At 41.6% G+C, this 21,694-nt stretch overlaps 1 protein-coding gene and 1 long non-coding RNA gene across 11 annotated transcripts in view; one reads left to right on the plus strand and one right to left on the minus strand.

Annotated features, from left to right (window-relative positions):
• Positions 1-520: 520 nt before the first annotated feature.
• Positions 521-21,694, minus strand: part of LOC107265682 (myeloid zinc finger 1) — a 28,548-nt gene continuing 7,374 nt past the window's right edge. Inside the window, exons 2-4 of one of the 7 annotated variants that reach the window (XM_015735399.2) lie at positions 12,722-12,915; positions 9,128-10,186; positions 521-7,388 (exon numbers count right to left, since the gene is read on the minus strand). In XM_015735399.2, coding sequence (XP_015590885.1) covers positions 6,385-7,388; positions 9,128-10,186; positions 12,722-12,809 — 2,151 coding nt within the window. In that variant the 5' untranslated portion in view covers positions 12,810-12,915 and the 3' untranslated portion in view covers positions 521-6,384. Of the gene's footprint in view, positions 7,389-9,043; positions 10,187-12,721; positions 12,916-16,404; positions 16,537-21,694 lie in introns of those variants that run through there. The other 6 variants (XM_015735395.2, XM_025082947.1, XM_015735397.2 and 3 more) reach the window with 6 other exon arrangements.
• Positions 12,922-20,630, plus strand: LOC107265684. Of its 4 annotated transcripts, none has more exons than XR_003059175.1 (5): positions 12,922-13,782; positions 13,856-16,082; positions 16,480-16,711; positions 18,077-18,250; positions 18,366-20,630. It is a non-coding gene; the product is annotated as an uncharacterized LOC107265684 (long non-coding RNA). The 4 variants fall into 4 exon arrangements; XR_003059176.1 differs by having other exon boundaries at positions 18,150-18,250; XR_001537269.2 differs by having other exon boundaries at positions 13,856-14,016.

Consider the following 21,694-nt stretch of genomic DNA (forward strand, 5'->3'; position numbering starts at 1 on the left):
AGAGAGAGAGAGAGAGAGAGAGAGAGAGGGAATTCTATAAAGAAGAAATGAAGAAAAAAAGACAAAAGATTAAGTTATACACGTAAATATACAGAGCAGAGTAAAAGAGGAAGTTCGAACAAATTCTTGGCGCCAGGAGAAACGGAAGTTTTTTTTGTTTTTTTTTCGAAAACGGCAAAGAACCAAGCGGAAATGAAAAAGACAGAGGATTCAGAATGAAAAAAAAGGAGATAACGAACGTAAAACAGAAAGTTCGAGAATATTCGATAAAATCGCGCTGGGCGCGACACCCCGTCGCAAATGTCAGACCGATGCGGGTCTGGCTTGAGTCTTGTAAGAGAGAAAATAATTTACATATTATTATTATTATTATAAACTTAACCTAATGTATCTTGAGCATTCAGTGGGCGATGGGGGCGTGCGCGGCCAGCAGACATTATTAAAATGCGAGAGCATAACCGAAAATTTAATTATCATCTTATACAATGCAAAATACGCCAAATGGACGTGTCCCTTTATTAAAAAAAAATTTTTTTTTACTTTTTTTTTCGTTCCTCCCTCTCCTTTGCTCTTTTCTTTTTTCACGGCGCTACTATCTCTCTCTCGCTCCGTCTCCCGCGCGTCCCCTTTGTTCGGGTTAGAGCAAGTGGGACAAATTCCATCGGGATCAAAAGAAGGACGCCTGTGAAGCGGCCATATTTCTTTTTTTTTTTCTTTCTTTGCCTCTCCTTCCTTCGGTCTCGCTGACTTCTTCCGTCGCTTCCTCGTTGCCGATTTGTTCACTTTTTTTCTTTCACTACCACCGCTCGTTTATACTTCTCTTGTTCCTCGTTACGTTTCCCCTTCGCTTTATAACGTCAGTCGACGTGAAAACGGGCGACGGCGCTTCGTCTCGCTCCACAGTATTGACAATTGCGTTGCGATGACCCCGTCGGTAGGTTTTCGTAGTGCTTAATTTTTTTATTTTATAATTACGTTTTCTTTCTTTTTTCTTTTTCCCGACCGACGATTACCGAGGGCGCCCTCCTTCGTAGATATATTTTACTTTTTTTTTTATTGCCCTCTCATTTTTCTTTTCCACCGCTCGATATACCCGACCGTTTTTCGCAGTGCCGTATCTACAAACCGCCAGTGACCCTTATTATTTTTCCGATAGCACATGAAGTTCACGCAACTTTTCTTTTCGTCTTCCTTTTTTTTTGCTTTTTTTTACCTCTCTCGACACACGCGTCCTTATTTGTTTTTCATTTTACATCTCGGCAACGGCCTCGCCGTGTTTCACCCTGCGCGAGGTACTGTACGATTAATTTTCGAAAAAAATCGAGAACGCGATGTCTGCTGAACGAGGGATGACGCAAGTCAAAATTGTGAAAGTGACGATGAAAAAAGAAAAGGACAAAAGACATAAAAATAACGTTTCCCTGTATATTGCGAGAGCAGTTGCGCATTACTTGGCGATGAACGCAAACTGTATTCTTTTTTCTTCCTCTTTTATGTGTCTATATATATAAACGTAAATATATATATTTAAAAAAAAAAAGGAAAACAAAGCCAATCAATTTGAATAGCGTGTTTAACGACGAATATCACACGACGGATTTTGTGACTGCGAGCTTAAACGTATAATAAATCGTAATCATTAATATCAATTATCGATAAATGTGTAAAAAAAAAAACCATCTAAAATGTTCGGATATAAAATAATAGTTCACGAATTACAATAATAATTAATTAATAATTAATAAAAAAAAACTCTAAAATAAAACTAACTGCTGCATCGTATGCAAAATCTCTCCCGAAAACTTAATAATATAGTATAATAATATAATTATATCGTGTTACGAGGGATATTGTGGGGAGTCAAGGAGTTGGGCTTATAATGGGAAATTAGGAAGGGGATCGAAAGGGATGGACGAGGGAAGAAAGGTATAATAGAAAACAAGGAGTTTCTCCCTATCTACATTTTGCCTGCAAGCGCAAGGCGAATAATTCGTCAACAAGTGTGATTTTTTTGTTTCCTTTCCAGCTCGTACCGAACCTCTGGCAAAGAGAAAACCACAGTAGGAAATGGCAAGAGCAAAAAGTCTAACAAGAGAAGAAAGTGAAGAAAAGGAGGGAGACAGGATCAGAATAGAGGTGAATTCGAATAAAAATACGTGACGAGAGCACCGAGCGCGATTTCAGTAAGGAATCGCAGCTGCAGATTACGTGCAGTTGCGGTTATGAGGAAATAGACAACGCATGTGCTGCCTACTATTAAATGCATACGGAAGGAATTATCATCGACGCCAAAGGAATTCATTTTGATTCTCGTCATGATTTTTGCGAATCAATGATTAAAAAAAAAGCACAGCATTCGTCATTCAACAATTTTTGGTGACAAAGGAATTTTTGTCAGGATAGATTCTATGTACGCTCGATACTTGTTACTTGTCTTTGGTAGGTATTCTCAACCTCGTATATGGTCAGGTGTCCTTGTGCTACTTGTCGGAACACTTAAAAATGTTTGAAAGAATTGTCAAATTTTCCGGAGATTAATTATACGCTGATAAAATCTCGAGGTGGAACAAAGAAAGCGAATCCATTTGTTCGTATACGAGAAAACCTGCCACCTGGCGGCGGATCGACGAAGCTCACTTCGCTTTACGCTCGTTCCTCGTATCGAATACAAAACGATAAGCTTCCTGAATCGAGGGATAAACATACGAGGCCCGTGGAAACGTCATTAAAACGTCAAAATGACGGTCAACGAACTTCAAGAGGTTCAATGTCCTCCTGGAAGATTAAATCGTTTCCGGAAGGACTTTGAAAGCGGTTAGGCTCGTAAAAATGATAACAGACGACTCGTTAAAGCGCGTTACGTAACTCCGATAGGTAAACGAAGGGTTCTGTTTAATTGAGATATAATTGGGTCTCTGCTGTCACCGGGTTTAAAAGTATAGCCGAAAGAGAAGAAGGAGATCGACGGTACAGCGAGAAATTATATTTCCCGATGCGATAAAAAGACGGCAGCCATAAATCTCTGAAAAAATTGCATTACGCGGAATGCTTAAAGAATTGAGATAACAGCCTGAAAAAACCCACTTGACGGATTGATAGACATCAAAATATAGACATATACAAAATATCTTAAAACGTCAATTACCTATATCAAGATAATTTTTGTCATCCATAAAAGTCCCATTCAAAATTGTACTACCTTTGTTCACGATGCTGCAAAGTAGCGTGGGGAGGGGAGACCCTGAATTTGACAGTTCAAAAAATTCAAAATTCATAAAAAAAACAAGACTCAAGTATCCATTATCGAGCGGATATATCTGACAGAAAAATGAAAGGAATAAAAAAAAAATAAAATGACATGAATAATGAAATTGATAAAAATAAGGAAAAACTGGTTACAGGTAACAGACAAGGATGACAATGATAAATGTTGATAGTCGATGCGAAACGGCGATGAAGACAGTGTGACGAGAAAAGGTGAAGCCGAAGAAGTTGAAGAAAGAAAAAAAAAAGAGATACTCGAAGAGCCGTGAATCGCGTCGTGATAACAAAGAAATCCGCGGCTCCGAAGTTTTTCACAGCAGCAAATAGAAATAGATTCGGTATATCGCGCGGTAAGAAGAAATTCTAATAATTTAATAAGTCGTTTAGCGTGACACGATTCATGACACGATTTAGTACTGTATCAGAGTATCGATAATTGCAGTTTTCAATATAATAATATACCATCCTAAAATACGTTTCAAATCACTGCGACGAGCAGCAATTCCGAGGCACTACGAACAGGCCACAGCAAATATGGCCGCACAATTTGCATCTCAAATCTCATCTCTAAACAATAAGACTATAATAATATAGAATGCCTAATATATATATCATTACAATATACTTATGTCTCATACTAGATATAGATCATTATGTAATATACAATAATTAGAGAGATCACACGTCTTAATATAGAAATTTAAAAGACTATTATCTAGTACGTAAAACTTGACGTTACTTATTAACCTGCTCTTTCCATATTTTTGCCTTTTTTTTTTCTTTCCATTCCATTCACAACTCCTCTCCAATCCCATATTAAGTATTGCCACAATGCGTACGGATGATGATAATTAAAATCTGACGAGCGTACATCGACGGTCCTCGAATTCTTAAAAATTTCAATTTTCGCTCCTCTTCGTCCCCTCCGTCCACCTCCTCTTCTTAACCGCTGTTGTTCTTCCTTAAGTTGAGCTACTCCTATCTACTAGCCTACCTTACGCTACTACACTACGGTGTCTCAGCCTTCTTCCACGTTTCCCTCCTCTTTCATTTGCTTACCTAGTTATCAGCACCAATCTGGTTTCAAAACCAATCGAAATATCATCGTGTAGTTAGAATAACCTGTTCGTATAAATACATATTCAAATATCATAATAATAGTATACTAGAATCATACCTCTCTCTGTCATTTATCAGTGACATCCATAACCATCCTCAACAAATTCTCAATCGTCCATAACCTCAAATCACCGATTGATTCTTGTCCTCCCTTTTTTTTTTCTAACTCTTCGCACATCCCGATCTGCCCCCTTCGCCTTGTGCCCAGTGGCTGCTCTTTTATTCCACCTGCCCGAATCACCGACCGAACGACACAGCGTTCCATAACGATTTATCGCACATTCCAGGTCCACTGTCCAAATTATTTTTTTCATTCATGCACACCCACCCCAGACACTCGTTGCGTCTTCGGATTCATTCGAAAGAGACGATCGCACTCCGTCGAAGAGACGCGGATTCTCAGCCGTGGAGATTGGTATGTAAAGTTAACAAAGAAAAAAAAAAAGAAAGAAAAAAAGAAATAACACTCCTCTCGCATAATTCTAATAAAACCACCATTTTCTGATTTTGTTTTTAACATTTTTTTTTAAGTTCCACTTGTCCGATGACTCTTTCTTCGTTTCGCGTCCTTCGGCTTCGTCCGCTTCCTCGTTCGGAAGAGATTCGCCTGCGCATGCGCGTTACTCGCTTAATATTACACGTTTTACATATTTACAGTCCGTGCGGCTTTCTCTATCTCTCTCTTTTCCTGGCTTTTTTCTCTCTCTCTCTCTCTCTCTCTCTCAGTCACCTCGCAATATTTCAACTCCCGAGATTCACATTACTCAACTTGACTTCCACTCGGAACTCTTTAACACATAGGCAAGTTAAATATTGTATCACAATCGTTTCAGTCTGGTCGAAATCTAACATCTTCAACCCGTTTGGCGAGAGGAGACGCATCCGAATGCGTTAGACGCAATTCTCGGTATCTTTTCTCGTTACTTCTTTTTTTATCTTTCTCTCCTTGATTTTTCTTGATTCTCATTCCCGTTTTTCGCTCTCCTCCTTGTCTTTCGAATCCTGCGTTTTTCTTCCTGGCTATTTTCCGATTTTCCCGTAATTCTTCCTGTACCTCAGCATCGACGTCCTGGTCCAGAGTGGCGCCCCATCATCGGGTCCATAGCGTATCGAACGGAAAGGAAGATTGGAAAGAGATGAGAAGTTTCAGAAAAAGTTTGTGGAAATAGGTAAAATAGAAAGGGAGGGTGAGACAGGAGACAAGGTCGTATATGCGAACGATGGTAATTTTGAATTGGATCGTGACAAGGAGAGATGGAGAATCGAAGGGATGAAAAAAAAAAACATAATAAAAAAGCCAAGAACTCACGAGCACACGTAACACGTTGAAAAGCATATACAGTCCTTCTAGAGATGCGCGTAACAAAACAATAAAACCGGGATGATGATCGGACGAGATTCTTCATTGGTCGCTTATGTGGGAGCGCGTGTACGTTTTTCCTTCTCTTTGTTCATTTTCTCTTTTCACTTAAACTCCTGGGCTAAGAATCGCAGATGCCACGATATGAGGGGTTCGATTTCCATTCTGTGAATTCTTTTTGTCTCTCGTTGGGCCTTCTCGACGGGTTCATAAGTTTTGCCGAAGAGAGTCAGAGACACATACGAAAGGATTACAAGGATACACTGATTGGGGTAGGTATGTATACATATATGTATGCACGTACGTACGGATGCATGTAAATAGTTATGATGCGGAGGCGTCGATTACACATTCTCTCTCTCTCTCTCTCTCTCTCACACACACACACACACGCACATACACAGAGCCAGAGAAAACATAAAAATAAAAGAAAGGTCCTAGTAAATGCACGGTAAATGTCACGGGTACTGTTGCTGAATCGGCTGGCATCGGTGCAAGGACGCAGCCGCGGCGGCCGCCGTGGCTGCAGCCGTCGGGCCGGACCCGGTCGTGGCGCTACCGGTGAGCGCGGCTGCTCCGAAGCATCGCTGAAATCTCAGCGGTATTCCTGCTTGCTAGTAGGCGGCAGGATGGACGGTTAGTCACTGCGGTGGCAGCCCCGTGGGTGGCTTGAATTCAGCCGCGACTGCAACGCCATTCGTCTGTCCCGGGAACTGAGCCGTGGAGACGGGCGGCTGATGATTAAAGGCTGGCGCGTAACACTGGGGAAAGTATAGCTCCGGCTTGACGACCGTCGGCGTTAGTCCACGCGGCACCGGTACCGGGCCCAGACCGGAAGGCGTACTGGGTGGTTTGGTATCGCCGCTTGAGTTGCGACGCACCTTCGCCGCGTGGGGGTTCATGTGGTTGTCGATGTGCTTCTTGACTTCCGGCTCGGTCGCGAACCGCCGCCGGCAGTTTGGCATCGGACAGCAGAAGGGCCGATCGCCCTGGTGGGTGCGAGTGTGCTGATCCAGGATGGCCTTCTGACGGAAGTCCTTGCCGCACTGCTGGCACTTGTAGGGCTTCTCGCCGGTGTGAATGCGCAGGTGCTGATTCAGGATGGTCCTCTGACGAAAGTTACGCCCGCAGTAGACGCAACCGTACGGTTTCTCGTTCGTGTGTATGCGCAGGTGCTGGGTCAGGTGGGACTGCTGACGGAATCTCTTGCCGCATTCCGGACAAGGGTACGGCCTCGATTCGATGTGTATGCAGCCGTGCTGGAGCAGGGTGGATTTTTGCTTGAACTCTTTCTGGCATATCGGACAGCGAACGTAGAGGGGCATCCCCGCGGAACGACCGTGCTGTATCACGTCGGGTAGGCAGCCCTTGCTGGCACCTTGCTGCTTTATGTACTGAAGAGCACCGAAGCTACCGGATGCGCTTGCGCCGAAGACCGCGTGGCTTCCGCCCTTTGGGTCCTTGAAGTAGGCCGGGTACTGGATGGAATTCGCATCCGGGGCTGGACTGAACGCACCGGATTGCGTATCCGTATCGCCGAAGGTCGAGGCCACTTCCTCCTTTCCCTCTTCCGGCGGAAATGGCACGTCCTGGGGCCAGAGGGTCGGCGTCATCCCGTTCTTGAAGATCAGGTGCGGACTCACGTCTGTAACGATAACGTACAATTTAGATAACAGATCGGTACCTCCCCGTTACTAGTGGTAGGAGCTTTGTCGTTTGGTCGGTTACACGATCGGTCGCCAAGTCCATGAATCGACCGGTATGGACGATCATCGGACACGGTGACGAAACCGGAAACGGAATCGGAATTAGATTGAAATTAAATAGAGAATTCTAACGGCAAGACAGAGAGCAGGATTAGAGACTCTATACACGTTCTAGAGATCGGTTCAGCATTCAATGGCCAAGAGTGAGCGGAGATAAATACTAATCGCAACGTCCGATTTTTAAGGATCGCGTCTGGAGGGGCGGGGAGTGGGGGGGTGGTTAAATAATTTTGCACTGGCGAACTCTTCCTTTTTGCACTGCGGCGAGATCTCTCGATCGCGATTATCGTTACGCGTGATAACGGCACCAGCGGCCGAGCGTTTCGTTCGTCCGGGTGAATAGTTCAGCTACGACAGTCGGACCAGTCGGAGAGACAGACAATGAGAGGCTAACGGAGAGTAAGAGACATCAAGAGATGAGACAGCGAGTGCACGAGAAAGAGAGATAGACGGAGACAGTACAGAACTGAGAAGCGATGGAGTCTGATTGAAGGAGGGAAAAAAGAGAAAGAGAAAAAAAAGAAATGGAAGAGACAGTCACACGAAAAGAGAGTTAAGAGGTAGTGAAATCGAGAGACCTAGTAATCACTGTCTGATGATAGGCTGAGGTCCACCTCCTCCACCTTGACGGAAGGACACATCTTGGAAGGACGTGAAGGTGGTGGTTCGGTAACTGACAAGGGCTCGGTCTTGACGATGGGAGTGATCGTTAGGTTGGGAAGAGCAGCAGAGATAGCCTTGCAGAGAGCGGATGAGTAGGATACGGTGTTATCCGAGGTGGTATCGGTATTGATATTGATATCGGTATCGATATCGGTGCCGTTGGTGCTCGGTGGAGCGGTGGAGTACTCAATAATGGACTCGCATACGGAGGAAAGAAAGTATGAGAAATCAATGATATCATGATGATCGTGATTGGAATCGATGATATCAGGAACGACAGGGGGCTCCTCTATCTCACAGCTCACCAGCGCCCTCGCGTCCAGCTCAACCATCCTTACCCTTCGGTTGGTCTTGCTCGTCGCTGTACCCATTGACCCGTTGCGTTTACCTTTTCTACCTCTAGAACGGCAAGGACTCCGAGGACTATGACAGTTACCGGTCAGTTGGGTCAGGGACATGGGGGGGTCCGACGCGATAAGGTTAGCCGCATCTTGCTTCCATGAAGACTTTGATAACGGTAATAATTGGTACCCGTGATCATCGCGCGAGGACTGGACCAGGTCAATGTGTCGATTCGCGTGCTGACCATGTTGACGGTAAGATTCGGAATAAGAAGAGGAGAGAGAAGAAGAATTATTAACAGTTGGAGCAGCGGCGGAAGTGGTAGTAGCAACGGTAGAAGAAATAATAGACGTAGCATTTGCGGTAATGGAAGAAGAAGAATAAGAAGAAGAAGAAGAAGAAGAAAAAGCAGTGAGGGATGAAAGGTCAGTGTGGTGATAATGGCGGTGGTGGCGGTGGTGGCGATGGTATTGATGATTGTGGTGGCGGACGCCCTCTGGGAGTCTGGGAGGCAGAGAGAAATGCTCGCCTTGGTGTGTGCGGACGTGCTGATTCAGGATCGCCTTCTGACGGAAGTGTTTTCCGCACTCCGGACATTGGTATGGCTTCTCACCCGAGTGGATGCGCAGATGCTGGTTGAGGATGGCGCGTTGACGGAAGGTGCGCTCGCAGTACACGCAAGCATAGGGCTTCTCGTTCGCGTGAATGCGCAGGTGCTGCGTAAGGTGCGACTGTTGCCTGAACCGCTTGCCGCACTCCGGACACCCGTACGGCCGACTGTCCGTATGGATCCTCTCGTGTTGTAGCAAAGTTGACTTTTGCTTAAAATCTTTTCCGCACGTCAAGCACTTGAAGAGCCGGAGGTCGCTATTGGCGCCCTTGCTGGGCTTCCCGTTTTGCTGTACAATGTCGGGCAGGCCCGTAGCCATATTCGGGGCCCCCGGGCTCGCGTACTGGTGAGCGTCGAGACTAGGTCCCCCATCGCCCTGACCGAGGGACGTGAGCATGACTCCGGGCTGCTTCAGGTAGTGCAAGGCGGAGAAGCCCCCGGGAGTGAGCATGTGAGGAGGCACGGATGGTGAGGGATGCGGCCTAGCCTCTTTGAAGTAATGCTGGGGATATTGCTGGAGCTCGCCACTTCCCGGAAAGCACTCTCCGCGGTCCACCTCGTGCGGTGTCAGTTGCTGCTGAGGCGAGTGGTCCTGTTGTTGCTGCTGTTGCTGCTGCTGTTGTTGCTGTTGCTGTTGTTGTTGCTGTACTTGCTGCTGCTGCTGTTGCTGCTGTTGTTGTTGTTGCTGCTGCTGCTGCTGCTGTTGCTGGACCTGTTGCTGCTGAGGTGTGGGTTGACTCGACTGAATGTCGTCGTCGGGTGGAGTTAGGGCCTGAGACTCGGGAGGTGCCGAAGGATACGGTGAAGGTACGGGTGATGCTAGCGAGGGCGGAGGACCGCTCTCCCCTTCGACCGGAGGACCGCAGGCCTGCTGCGGACTACCCGACGAGGAGGAACCCTGCTGCTGCTGTTGCTGCTGCTGCTGCTGTTGTTGTTGCTGCTGCTGCTGCTGCTGCTGCTGGGCGTACAGTCCACCGTCCTGGAGAGATCCCGGCCCCGGGCCCCACTGACCCTGGGGTCTCTCCATGTTGTCCTTATATAACACGTATGGCGCGCCAGTATCTGCAATCAGACAGGAGCGTACCGATTGGTCGGTGACTGGGTATGACCTGAGAAATTTTTGTTTTTAATTTTGGCCCTTTCTTTCTCTCACGCACACTCTTCACTCTCATTCTCTCATTTCCGTTTACTACAAGCATCCTTTTTCTCGGTGCGTCTGCATTCTCACTCTTTCTCTCTCGCTCTCATTCTGTCTTCGGGTGTCTACCAACGGGGCCCTTCTCGACTTTACGTAGGACCCAATCGGAGAACCGGTTTTCACGGCTGACGCCCTCGACGCGCCTTCACTGAGATGCTCACGGAAATTTTGATTAATACATTCGAATCCGATTGCCCGTGTAAACAATCATTCTCATTAAGAGCCCCGCCGCTCATTTGAATTTCTAATTGCTGTTGTACGCGTCGCGCATTGTGCACGCGATGCCTTACGAACGACAGGACCGCCCTGGGAATGTATGTAAATAATTATGAAAAAAAAATAATAACGATTAAAGAAATAATATATATCCGAAAGGCACAAAATAAGGAGTCAAAATTAAAAATGGAAGTACTGCCAAAGGCAATGTTATCCACTGCTACCTGCAATCTGCTACTGTTACCACTGCTAATTCAGTATGGTATATTGAATTAACGTACATGATTTAAATATAGTTACGGACGCTGCCGTAATCGTTGCTCGGTACGACCTCTGGTGACTTTTTCTCCAAATTAATAATTTATTTGCTGTATTCTAAGTTAACCGATTTTCACACAGCGAGTTTCAACTTAAGAGAGCAGGGGGTGGCTTTTGACGTAATTAAAAATAAAAATGACGTAATAGGAGTAATAAAAAGTAATGAAATTGTTTTTTTTTCAAAATTAATTTCCCGTTTTATACGCTTTCGAAATTTTAATTCAATTATCAACAGTTACTTATAACAACAATCTCAAATTGTTATTTCACATCGTACTCCATTGACATAATCAATGATGCATTTTATCCCCATGACGATCCCTATATGCACGTCGGCCTGCCAATACAATACGATAAGCAGGTACACACTGACAGTATCGAATGGGATTGGCGTATTACGCTTGAAATGCTTAATTAACGTGGAATCATCGATAACACGAAAATCCCATTGCATCGTTTGCCAGTCGAATAAATGACAAGATGCACCGAAACGGCCACCGTGCAGTATTCTGAAAAAAATTTTCCAAAAAAATTTCAAAAAAATTTTTTTTTAATTCATGCTTAACGTTTAGCTTTCAATAACTGTCAGTTTACTATATACACGTGTCTCCATCTATTCTACACGTTAAGCATTAAAATAAATTTCATCCTAATTGACGAAGAATCATTCGATGCTTCTACCAAGGACAGACTATACTTGCTCGTATACCGTGTGTACCAGGCTTAAGAGTTCCGCGAGGTACTCGATCATTTAGGAAAAAGCGTCGCGACGGCGGATCATCGGAGTCAAGTTGTGAGAGATTATGATGATTTTTGAATTAATGTCATTCAAAAGTCGTGCATGGACACACGTGACATTTTAAATAATTTGAATAAAATGTATAGTTATCAATGCCAGGTTAAAAATTTCGAATTATTTTTACGACAAGCTTATTGATGCTATTTATTAATAAAATATTATCGAATTGCCATTTTTATCTTGATGAAAGTTAATTTGCTCGTTTTTATTATGAACAAAAAAATGGCTCACACACTTTCTTTTTAATTCCTTCCCACTTTGGATTTTTGCCTCGTACCAATGAATCAAGCCTGTTTCTCTATCTCGTTGCAGTCGCGAAATGGAAACTTCCTCGACTGTCGCTAATTTCGAACGATCAATCTGCCTTGTCTCTGTATTTACAGTCGGTACGTAGTTTCGCCCTCCTTTGAAAATTTTCATGAAACCAAACGCCTAATTGTCATCCCACTACCTAATCCCGTAACGTCCACGACGTAGACTGGCAAAGGCAAGTGAAACGCGATTGAGCTGCTTCATCGAGAATACGTTTATATCGATTTTCCACGATACCAGTTAATACCCGTATGTAAAATACTTTTGCAAAATTCCTGATAACTAAATAATTCAGCGCGAAACTAGTGAATTCAACAATTCCACCGAAACTCGATATATCGATTATCCGATAAAATTCTTAAAACACATTATAGAATACCGTAAGTTCATAATTCTTTAACAAAAAAAGTCAGTATTGCATAGACAAAAAAAAAACGAATCATTATTTACAATCGCAATATTTCAATCGTACGTCACAAAAAAATATAATTGAAAAAGAAAAGTTATTTATTAAAAAAATTCTTCATTCAAATTATTTCACCGTTCTTCTGTCGAGCTTGTTAGTTTCCCTTGCGTGGTATAACAGTTACTAATAATTAGTCTTATAATTAAAAATATTAGTAATCATATACCATACGGTTAACAGAGGGGTGTGTCCCTACTCCCAGTTTCGTTCTGTTATCACAACTAGCGGCGATTAGAGCCACGTTGCGAAGGAGTATCGTCAGATGATATTCTATGGTATGAGGCTTACCCTGTGAGATGCAGTACATGATTTGGCGGGGCACCTTGAGCCCGGCCGCGAGGCAAGCCGCAAACGAGGCCGAGAAGTTTATAGCCATCCTCGCGAGCCGTCCTCCTCCTCCTCATCCGCGTAGTCTTTGCCCTCCCTCGTCCTCTTCGACTATCACTCACTAGCTAACCCCACGCCCGCCCCAATGATCTAGCCTGCGGAAAAAGATCAAATCAATCCTGCGTCGGCAGCGGGATTCCTAAACGAGCGATACCGGCGTGGACGACGGTTAATTTGATCTTTGAGAAGCGCGCGCTCTCTAGGGACTTTCGGTAAGGCGTCTGGGCGCATGCGCAGTAGCCACCACGTATACGATCCGACCCAACAGAACGCGCTGTCCTGTCAACACACCGACGGAATCCTGTCGAGACTTGTGATTTTCGGTTACGGCTCTCGTGCGTCGCGTTTGTCTCTCTCCGGGAATCACGAGAGACGCCGTTGTGTGTTGTACGTAAAATTCTCGTGACTGCAAGTTCGCAGCAGTGTGCTCGCACGTACGTACGAACGTTAACGGGCTTGCGTGTCTACTGCAACGCTCACGCGAGAGGTTATGAGTGATTTTGTTAACCGCACGTACTCGAGTGAATATGCTTTCGCATTTTACGAAGTAAATTGATGACGCTCGTTTAAGGGGGCTCGATGATCTGAAGTTTGCTTCGATTTTAACTCTACGCGATGGATATTAACGTATTACCAGCACGGTTGGCAGTACTTGTTACTGGAATAATGGCCGATTTACTACCGTCCATTTATCATTCAGTGTGTGTTACGTGTGTACGTATGCAATACGTATACGGCGGTAGAATTTATCGGCGGGGCCTCGATACTTTGATGACTTTATCGACGCAACTTTCTAAATGGATGATCGAGAAATGAACGCTGGGTACAATGCAGGCTTGCGTGTTTATAAATTTCAGTTTTCTCAATTGACCCTCGTGTGCTGCTTTTCGTTTGTCGTAATTCACACTGAGTGTTCGCTCATTGATTTTTCAGTATGTATAGCTCTTTTTTAATATGACAAGGTACGTGATATGACATTTAGGTACGTTCCGAAATTTACTACCAGTTTTACGAGAATGCTCGTGTCTCTATCAGGTGCATATACATAAACAAGGATACAATGATGGCAGTTACTGGCAGCCAATTTTGGAACACATTGATTTTCGTTTTTGCATCAGGATATACGTGATAACGGAAGAGACTGTGATATATCGAAATGAATAAATGGATCAGCGATCATTAATCAACGATCTAAGGTCCGATCGATTCTATTCTTGAATATAATTTTTCTTTTCTAGTCCAAGACATAACCTATATTTTTTTAAACATTTTCGCCCACATCAATTAATCTTTTTGACATGTGCTCCTCGTACTCTATGATGTGTAGGCGAACGAAACGATTATAGATAATTCCATAAACGACAAAGAAAAACGTACCTCGACGCTGATAAATGCGACTCGTCAAATTATTTTTTTTATGCCAAAACTTTTTTCTTTCTTTAATGCCCACACGGAACCCCGGACAATATTTTTCGCTTTCACGGCAAATCCACCAATTGCCGCTTATCAAGTAACGACGCCAGAGCCGTACTCTTCAACTTTCGACGTATCGGCCGGACAACGCTCGACATTACCTGTACAAGAATATCCAAAATAATTCAACTCCAATAAAATTCTGTGCGCGTGGCGTCAAACACAAAAAAAAGTCACTCAAGACCGTCGCGTCTGCTCGAGTCACAGATCAACTTACAAAGCAATAATGATCAACGGAAAATAATAACAATCCATTATCAGCATAGAAACTCAAATATCACTGATATTATTGTATGCGGAATCTTTGGTCGAAAATGGGAGTCAAATCTATCTAAGGTTACAGGACGTAATTGGCAATTTTCTTTTTTTTTTCAGTATTGTGTTTTTTTTATATATCAAAATCTGCGCACGCGCGACAAACTGTCGTCTATTATCGTCTACGCGCTTTATGTACGTGGGCGCGTAGTACTATTTACGTGCACACATTCACGCATGACGAATATTCCGGAATTGCATTACGCACCGTAATTGCTACCGACTCGATATATACTCGCACGCGACAGTAGTAGTTTACAGTGGTATTCCTGGCGGCAAATTATTTGCTGTGTGGGTATAATCCACGCGGGATTCTGCATTGAAGCAATGTTTAACGAAATTCCCTCGGATGCACTGCCAATCCGTATATTCGCGTGTCCATTGAAATTGTACACATAGGTAAACAAGCGTGTAGCTAATGTTTGGCAACAATTTTGAAAATTTAACACTGCCAAAATTTCCCTCTCTACGTACCAAGCGCCAATAGCCGTTTCTAACGTACAAGTGCCCTTGCGAAAAATACCATTTCTGGACGGAGTAAAGAAGACAACTGCAATTGCAATTATATTGCGAATTTCACATTTCCCTTGACATTTTGCACGCACGTGTATAAGTTTTTAAAAACAATTTTTCATTCGCACAATTTTTCCACAGGTCTTTGTCGGTAAATTTTTAAGACCTCAAACTTTTTCCTCGAGCATTTTCTTTTTCGCAATTGCATTTAATACGGCCCATATATTCATACTTTTAATGCAAATTAATGAATCGGTACCATTTTCGCTACTGTTGGTACTCTACAAATTTCCTAGAATTGCGGCAGAGACAGGTGGCATATTGTTGAATGGCCTTTTTAATACTTTATTCTCATTGTTACGCAATACTGATCGCCCTGCGTTTAACACGAATGACTCACAGTTTATTTAATCGTTACTATGCTGTAACTCGTTTCTAAGTATTGTTGTGTCTCGAAAGTATCATTTTACGCCGATAACATATTTTCCTCAATTATACGAAAGACCAACTTGATCTAAGTCAAGAATATATTCGGATATAAGATAAACAGTGAAAACGTGCATGAATTTACGTTAACAAGACATACCACGATGATTTTAAAACCTGGCATTAAGTAATTAGCGATTAATCAACGAATCAGCTGATATTTTGAAAAAAATCAGAAAGACAAGAGAAATTTGCCATGAAAAAGTGAGAAGTCAAAATAATCAAAAAAAAAATTTTTTTTAAATCCGCTAAAAAATTTTCCCTAGATCATAAAACCTACCAAGATACAATAAATAAATAAAAGTCACTAGCAAACAAAATCATCAACAATCCAAAATAATTGTCATAGAGTCATTCAAAAATTACCACCAATAAAACGTACGTGGTCTCCCATCAATAAAATATTTCACACTGCAACGTCATCCCATGGAACACAAGCGCAACGAAACTATCACGTCGAATCATAATTCTCCTCGTAAGCAAAAAAAAAAAAAAAAAAAAAAAAAAAAAAAAAAAAAAAAAAAAAAAAAAAAAAAAAAAAAAAAAAAAAAAAAAAAAAAAAAAAAAAAAAAAAAAAAAAAAAAAAAAAAAAAAAAAAAAAAAAAAAAAAAAAAAAAAAAAAAAAAAAAAAAAAAAAAAAAAAAAAAAAAAAAAAAAAAAAAAAAAAAAAAAAAAAAAAAAAAAAAAAAAAAAAAAAAAAAAAAAAAAAAAAAAAAAAAAAAAAAAAAAAAAAAAAAAAAAAAAAAAAAAAAAAAAAAAAAAAAAAAAAAAAAAAAAACAATACCAAAGACTCTTACCGGTTCGCAATAATATTTCTACTGCTTCTTGACTAAGGTAGACAATGATTAATTATACTAATAATAATCATCAAGGTATTCCCCCGGTGACTCGAGGATCCAATGACGTCTCAACGACGACCGGTTCCCCGTTCCGAAGACGACGCCGAATGGCGCATCGCATGTGCATCGCATGTGCGCCGTTCAACCTCCTCAACTGAGAATAACGATATACAGGATCATCAACGACTCATATTTGCTCTCTCCGAGTAACGTGTCAAGTATTTTCCAGTACGGCAATGTTAATCGACCAAGAAACGTCATCGAAGTACGTATTTACGTTTCTCGAGTTAACGTTAGAAATACTACGTCGTGCACTTGATTCGTACTATAGTATGTTATAGGGGGTACTATATTATACTATAGAACGTCATACGCATTGCTTTACGTTCTGTATACTAGCTGCAGGGACTATAGCGTCTGGCTTGCGCTATACTGTATGAATGGCTGTGTTTGTATATATATATATATATATATATATCGCTGTACTAACTTGTTCAGACTCGCGCAAACACGTGGCTATGCACAGTCAGGTCTCTCGTAAAACTTTGTAAAGTTGTCGAAGCGTGGAATTGCCATTATTGCGAAAATCTTAAGGATATGCTATTTCTCTGTTTGCCTTTTTGCTTGTTTCCCTTTTGTTTTTTATCCCTCCCTCTCTGTATCGCGCTCTCTCCCTATTGGCTCCATGGAAATTGATCTCTTGCCACAATGGTCATCTTGGTAAAAGCGTTTAATTCGCTCGCGATGCGATTCGAAAGTCGGGCTCAGTATTATTTGTTGGCGGAAGTTCGAAACTCAATGGAGCGACGGATCTCAAAATCGTGACTGTCGTGAAAAGAGACAAATAAGAGAGAGAGAGAGAAGAAAGTTTTGGTACGAAAATTGAGAGCAAGGGGAAAAGATTCGGTCATTTCTTTTTTTTTTTTGGACAATATATTTTTTATACATTTTTACGATTGATAATCGATAGGTAAATATCCTACGGAAACAGACAGAACGATTTTGATATTTTTCTAACGTATTTGCGACAATCCCGTCACTTCCGGTATTTTCGCATTCCAAACCCTCTCTACGAGCGCGTCGGGGCAGAGGGGCCAGGAGGGGGAAGAGGCTGCGGTTAAAGGATGTTGAAAAATACCACCATCAAGAGCTAGACATACTCTGACCCCCTTTTGGAAACTCTGCGCCGGCTTTAAAAATATTTTTTTTTGAATTACTCTGCACGTATTAGCAATTACGTTCATCGCGTCACCCCTAGTCGTCGGAGGCTCCTGGTGAAGCAGCATCTTTCAGGAATGTCCGCAGGAGAGGAGAAGGTCTGGGGTGAGAAAATAGTCCGGAAGTGACGTGCTGCGGAGACCTTATCTTTGTGACGTCACTTACTCTCCTACGCATACGGGGCGCGGAAGACTTTGTCTCCTCGTGTGTTGTTGAATTTAATTTAGTAATTGAAAAATTGAATCACCGCTATTTGACAATTATCTCGTTGTGGCTGATCATCTTGTTTACGAGTTTATGAGAAAAAAAATATATTTGAAAAACTTGTAGATTTTGAAAAAAAAAAACATTTTTTTTGAAAAAATAAAAATTTAAGATTCCATTTTTTTAAAAACTGCTCCATCCTCCACAGTATCACCATATATGAACCTGGACCAGAGGACATTATTTCTTCGTGTGTTTCTCCTTCTGAACAAATGTTGCAGGACGGATTTTTCAATCGCTATTAAGTTGGTGGAAAACTCGATGCCTACTTTTATAATGGACACCCTGTATATACAGATATTGGAATTGTCATATTTATTACGTAAGTATTACAAGAGTGAATTCACGTATCGATGCAATTTCTGTGCAATTATATTTCTCAAGAATTCATTTTTTTTCTGATTACATTTCGCCCGTTATACGAATCGAAACGGCAGATCTGGCGCTGTGGACACTGAAGAAGGAATTACGCAAAACTGCTTTATCGTCCAGTTCTCGTTGAACCTTATGTAAGCAACGTTAATCTTTGGAGGACATACGGATTTTTTAACTAGTACAGTTTTTGACTTTGAGTTTTTAATGCGTATGCTAAAGTCTGTAGAAAAAATGTGATGACTGATATAGAGTCGAAAAATCATCTACAGGTTAAGTGTACAGTATATATTTTGTGTATGTACTAATTTTAAGGCTGCTGAGTTTAGACAATTAAATTGTGAATTGTGAATAACAAATTAAATATAACTTTTTCAGCTTAGTACCAAAACTTTCTACAATCTGTATGCATTATATTATTATTTTTTTAATAATTAGCATAGACTGTCGCAAAGACTAATATTGCAAACGTAACGGAATATTAGAATATTTCTTACAAGGAGTCTTCAACAATCGGATTTTCGTAATCTTTTTTACTCATGGTACATGAAGTTGAGAATTCGAATAGTAATTTCCCAAAGCAGGTCTATGTCATATTCAAAAATTCTCAAGAAGGTTGACTTTGAAGTTTTGTGAGTCCGTATGTACATCAAATGTGTCAAAATATTTAAGCAGGTCGTTTAGCGCACCCGGTAACGCTCTAGCTTAGCGAGCGCGGGGTCGCTGGTTCGAGTCTCACTTGTACCTTTCTTTTTTCCACCCAATTCGCATAATTACGTCATTTAAATATAAAAGTTACCAAATCTATACTAATTCACAGATATATAATTGCAATCTTCAATGAAAATCGCACGTTTTATTTTTAATTATCTCGAGCTTCAAAAATTGCACCTTTGACTGTAAATATCAGTGTTTAGCTACCAGTAATAATAACAAACAATATTTTTAGAGCGGAAATGAAAAATGATGGAATTCTCTTTACTGTAAAAGCAACATGATAAGAAAAGTAATGGAGTCGAAGTACTGAACGCGCACAATATAATAAAAAAAAAATTTCTTGAAAATTTTGTGAGGTGTCTCGCACCCTTTGCGAAGGAACCCCCAAATATTGCAGCCATGACGCCCCTGTCAGAGCTTCGTACTTTCGCCACCAGTCAACGCTCGAGTCAACACCGAAACTTTTTCCAGCCACACAGCAGCCTTAAAGTCTGATGAGACTTTTGACTCGATTATCCGTAAAGATAAAAATAGGTTAGTGTATAGATGCGTAGAGGACTCGATTGGACGGATGAATTATATTGTCAAAAGACAAAAAATAAAAATAGAATTAATAAAATGCGGTTACTCGTCAGTGCAATTATTATCGTCTCTTGACACTGGAAAAATTAAGACCGCAAAAGCTGATGGATCGTTTGCATTAAGTCGCAAAACTTATTCGGATCCTTTTTTTTCAAATTTTCGTTCACTTTTGCCGAGATAAACGAATCAATAAATATGCAAATTTATTTTTCATCGATCACACTAATTTCCAAGGTTCTTTACATGGGATAACCTGGATACGCCAAAAATGACGCTGGTCGTTGTAACGTTGAGTCCGGCCGTAGGTCGATCGCTGTTTTTCGCGAATAAACATTTCGCGCTATCGTTAACACGTTACGTAAGGAACGACACTGGCAACGATTAGCCCGCTATCATTATTATTCATTATTTGGATTCACGTGACACGCTGATTAAGTTACCGAATCGTTCGCCTTCTCTTAATTACGCTTGCTGCAAGAGCTGATTGCGGTTAAGCCGAGTTAACGTGGCAATTTCAATTTTTTCGAATTTTTCAATGCCTCTCGGCGCGAGACAAATTGAACGAGTGAAATTAAAATTTTGGACGCGAGACCATTATTATTTTTTTTTTTTTTTGTTCGTTCTGCGTGAAATGGAATCAATTTTTCTTTTCGAATTTTTTAAACCAAATTATCAATATTTCCGTTTGACGTTCCCATTGAAAATAACTAAACCCCGTGTTAAATTTGCAGCTGTAAAACAAAAAAGTGACACGCGGTTCGTCGAAAACGACCGAACGTATAAAAGTAATTGGATAATTGAAATTAATAGATAGCGACATTTCACCGTGGATTACGAAATTACCATGTAAATAGACAGTCGGAGATAATGAAGTATCGTAGAATCGGAAATGGACACTACGCTTGAATCATACCAGATTATATACGCAAGGTGTGTACTCAGCTTAAAGATTGTACGTCGTTACAAGTGAAATTACAGAGTGCAGAAACACGTGAATGGAGGCGATTGATAAAAGAAAAGAGATTAAAAAAGTCAAAAATGCATCGAGAAATTTCGCTTGTAATTATTTTTTTTTACAAATTTGCCAAAAAAAAAAGACTGACCGGAAGTAACAATTTTTTATCAAATAAAACCATATAATCCACTTATCGATTATCGATCTCGTATAATAATCAAGATCCTTTCTTGCCGCCCGATAAGACTCGATTTACGTCACGATCAAAATGACAAATCACCGAATCATAATTAATTCATACTCGACCCCGATCGATAAGAGTGTATAAAATAACATCCCAGCTGAAAATTCGTCCGCTTCACTGATCATTTAATTTTTGTATTACGTATACGTAAAAATGGCTCTTATTACCATCCAAGTAGTACAAGACAGTTGGGCGTCCCAGATGCCACGTCAGAGTAAACGATAACAGTAATTATCCCTGTTAGATATAAAATAGCAGAAACGAGCGTGAGAAATATGCCGTATACGCATGTATGAACGCCATTTTGTTTCGAAAACAAAAAGCAAAATAGATTTTTCTAAATTTTTTTCCTACGTCGAGTCGCTGGCAATCGTATGGTTATTCGGACACGTGACCTTTCTGCGCATGCGCAGGTACCGGCACTCGGCAGTTAATCCACGAAGCTACTCGGAACGAAGAACAAAAGAAAAGATAGTGAAGAATCAAGAATGAAGTGGCGGCGTCTCGTGATATTCGAGCTTTACTCATTTTTTTCCTCCGTCTCTTTCCTTCCTGCATCTCGGCGAACGACAACTTGCATTACATCTCGAGGAGAGGCAAACGACCCGGGGCGTTTGAGTCAAGAAAAAAAGATGGCCGACGGAAGTCAAGTGAAATCGTGCATAATGTCAAATGACTTGGTTGCTACTTATAATCAGAATATTTTCCTCTGCGTCCTTCGCGTACTTCTTCCTCCCTTTTTTCGGTTCTCTTTCTACGAAAAGATACTGCCACTCGTTATCCTCAACGGTGCAAGGGTAAATCCGCCGCTTGACCTGGATTACTGGTGTTAACGACGTCAGCCGACGGACTGACCGTTTCACTCGAAAAAGTCAATAAACCCATCGTCGTATCGA

Source organism: Cephus cinctus, unplaced genomic scaffold (assembly GCF_000341935.2).
Source record: "Cephus cinctus unplaced genomic scaffold, Ccin1 Ccin1_scaffold0230, whole genome shotgun sequence".
Lineage (NCBI taxonomy): Eukaryota > Metazoa > Arthropoda > Insecta > Hymenoptera > Cephidae > Cephus > Cephus cinctus.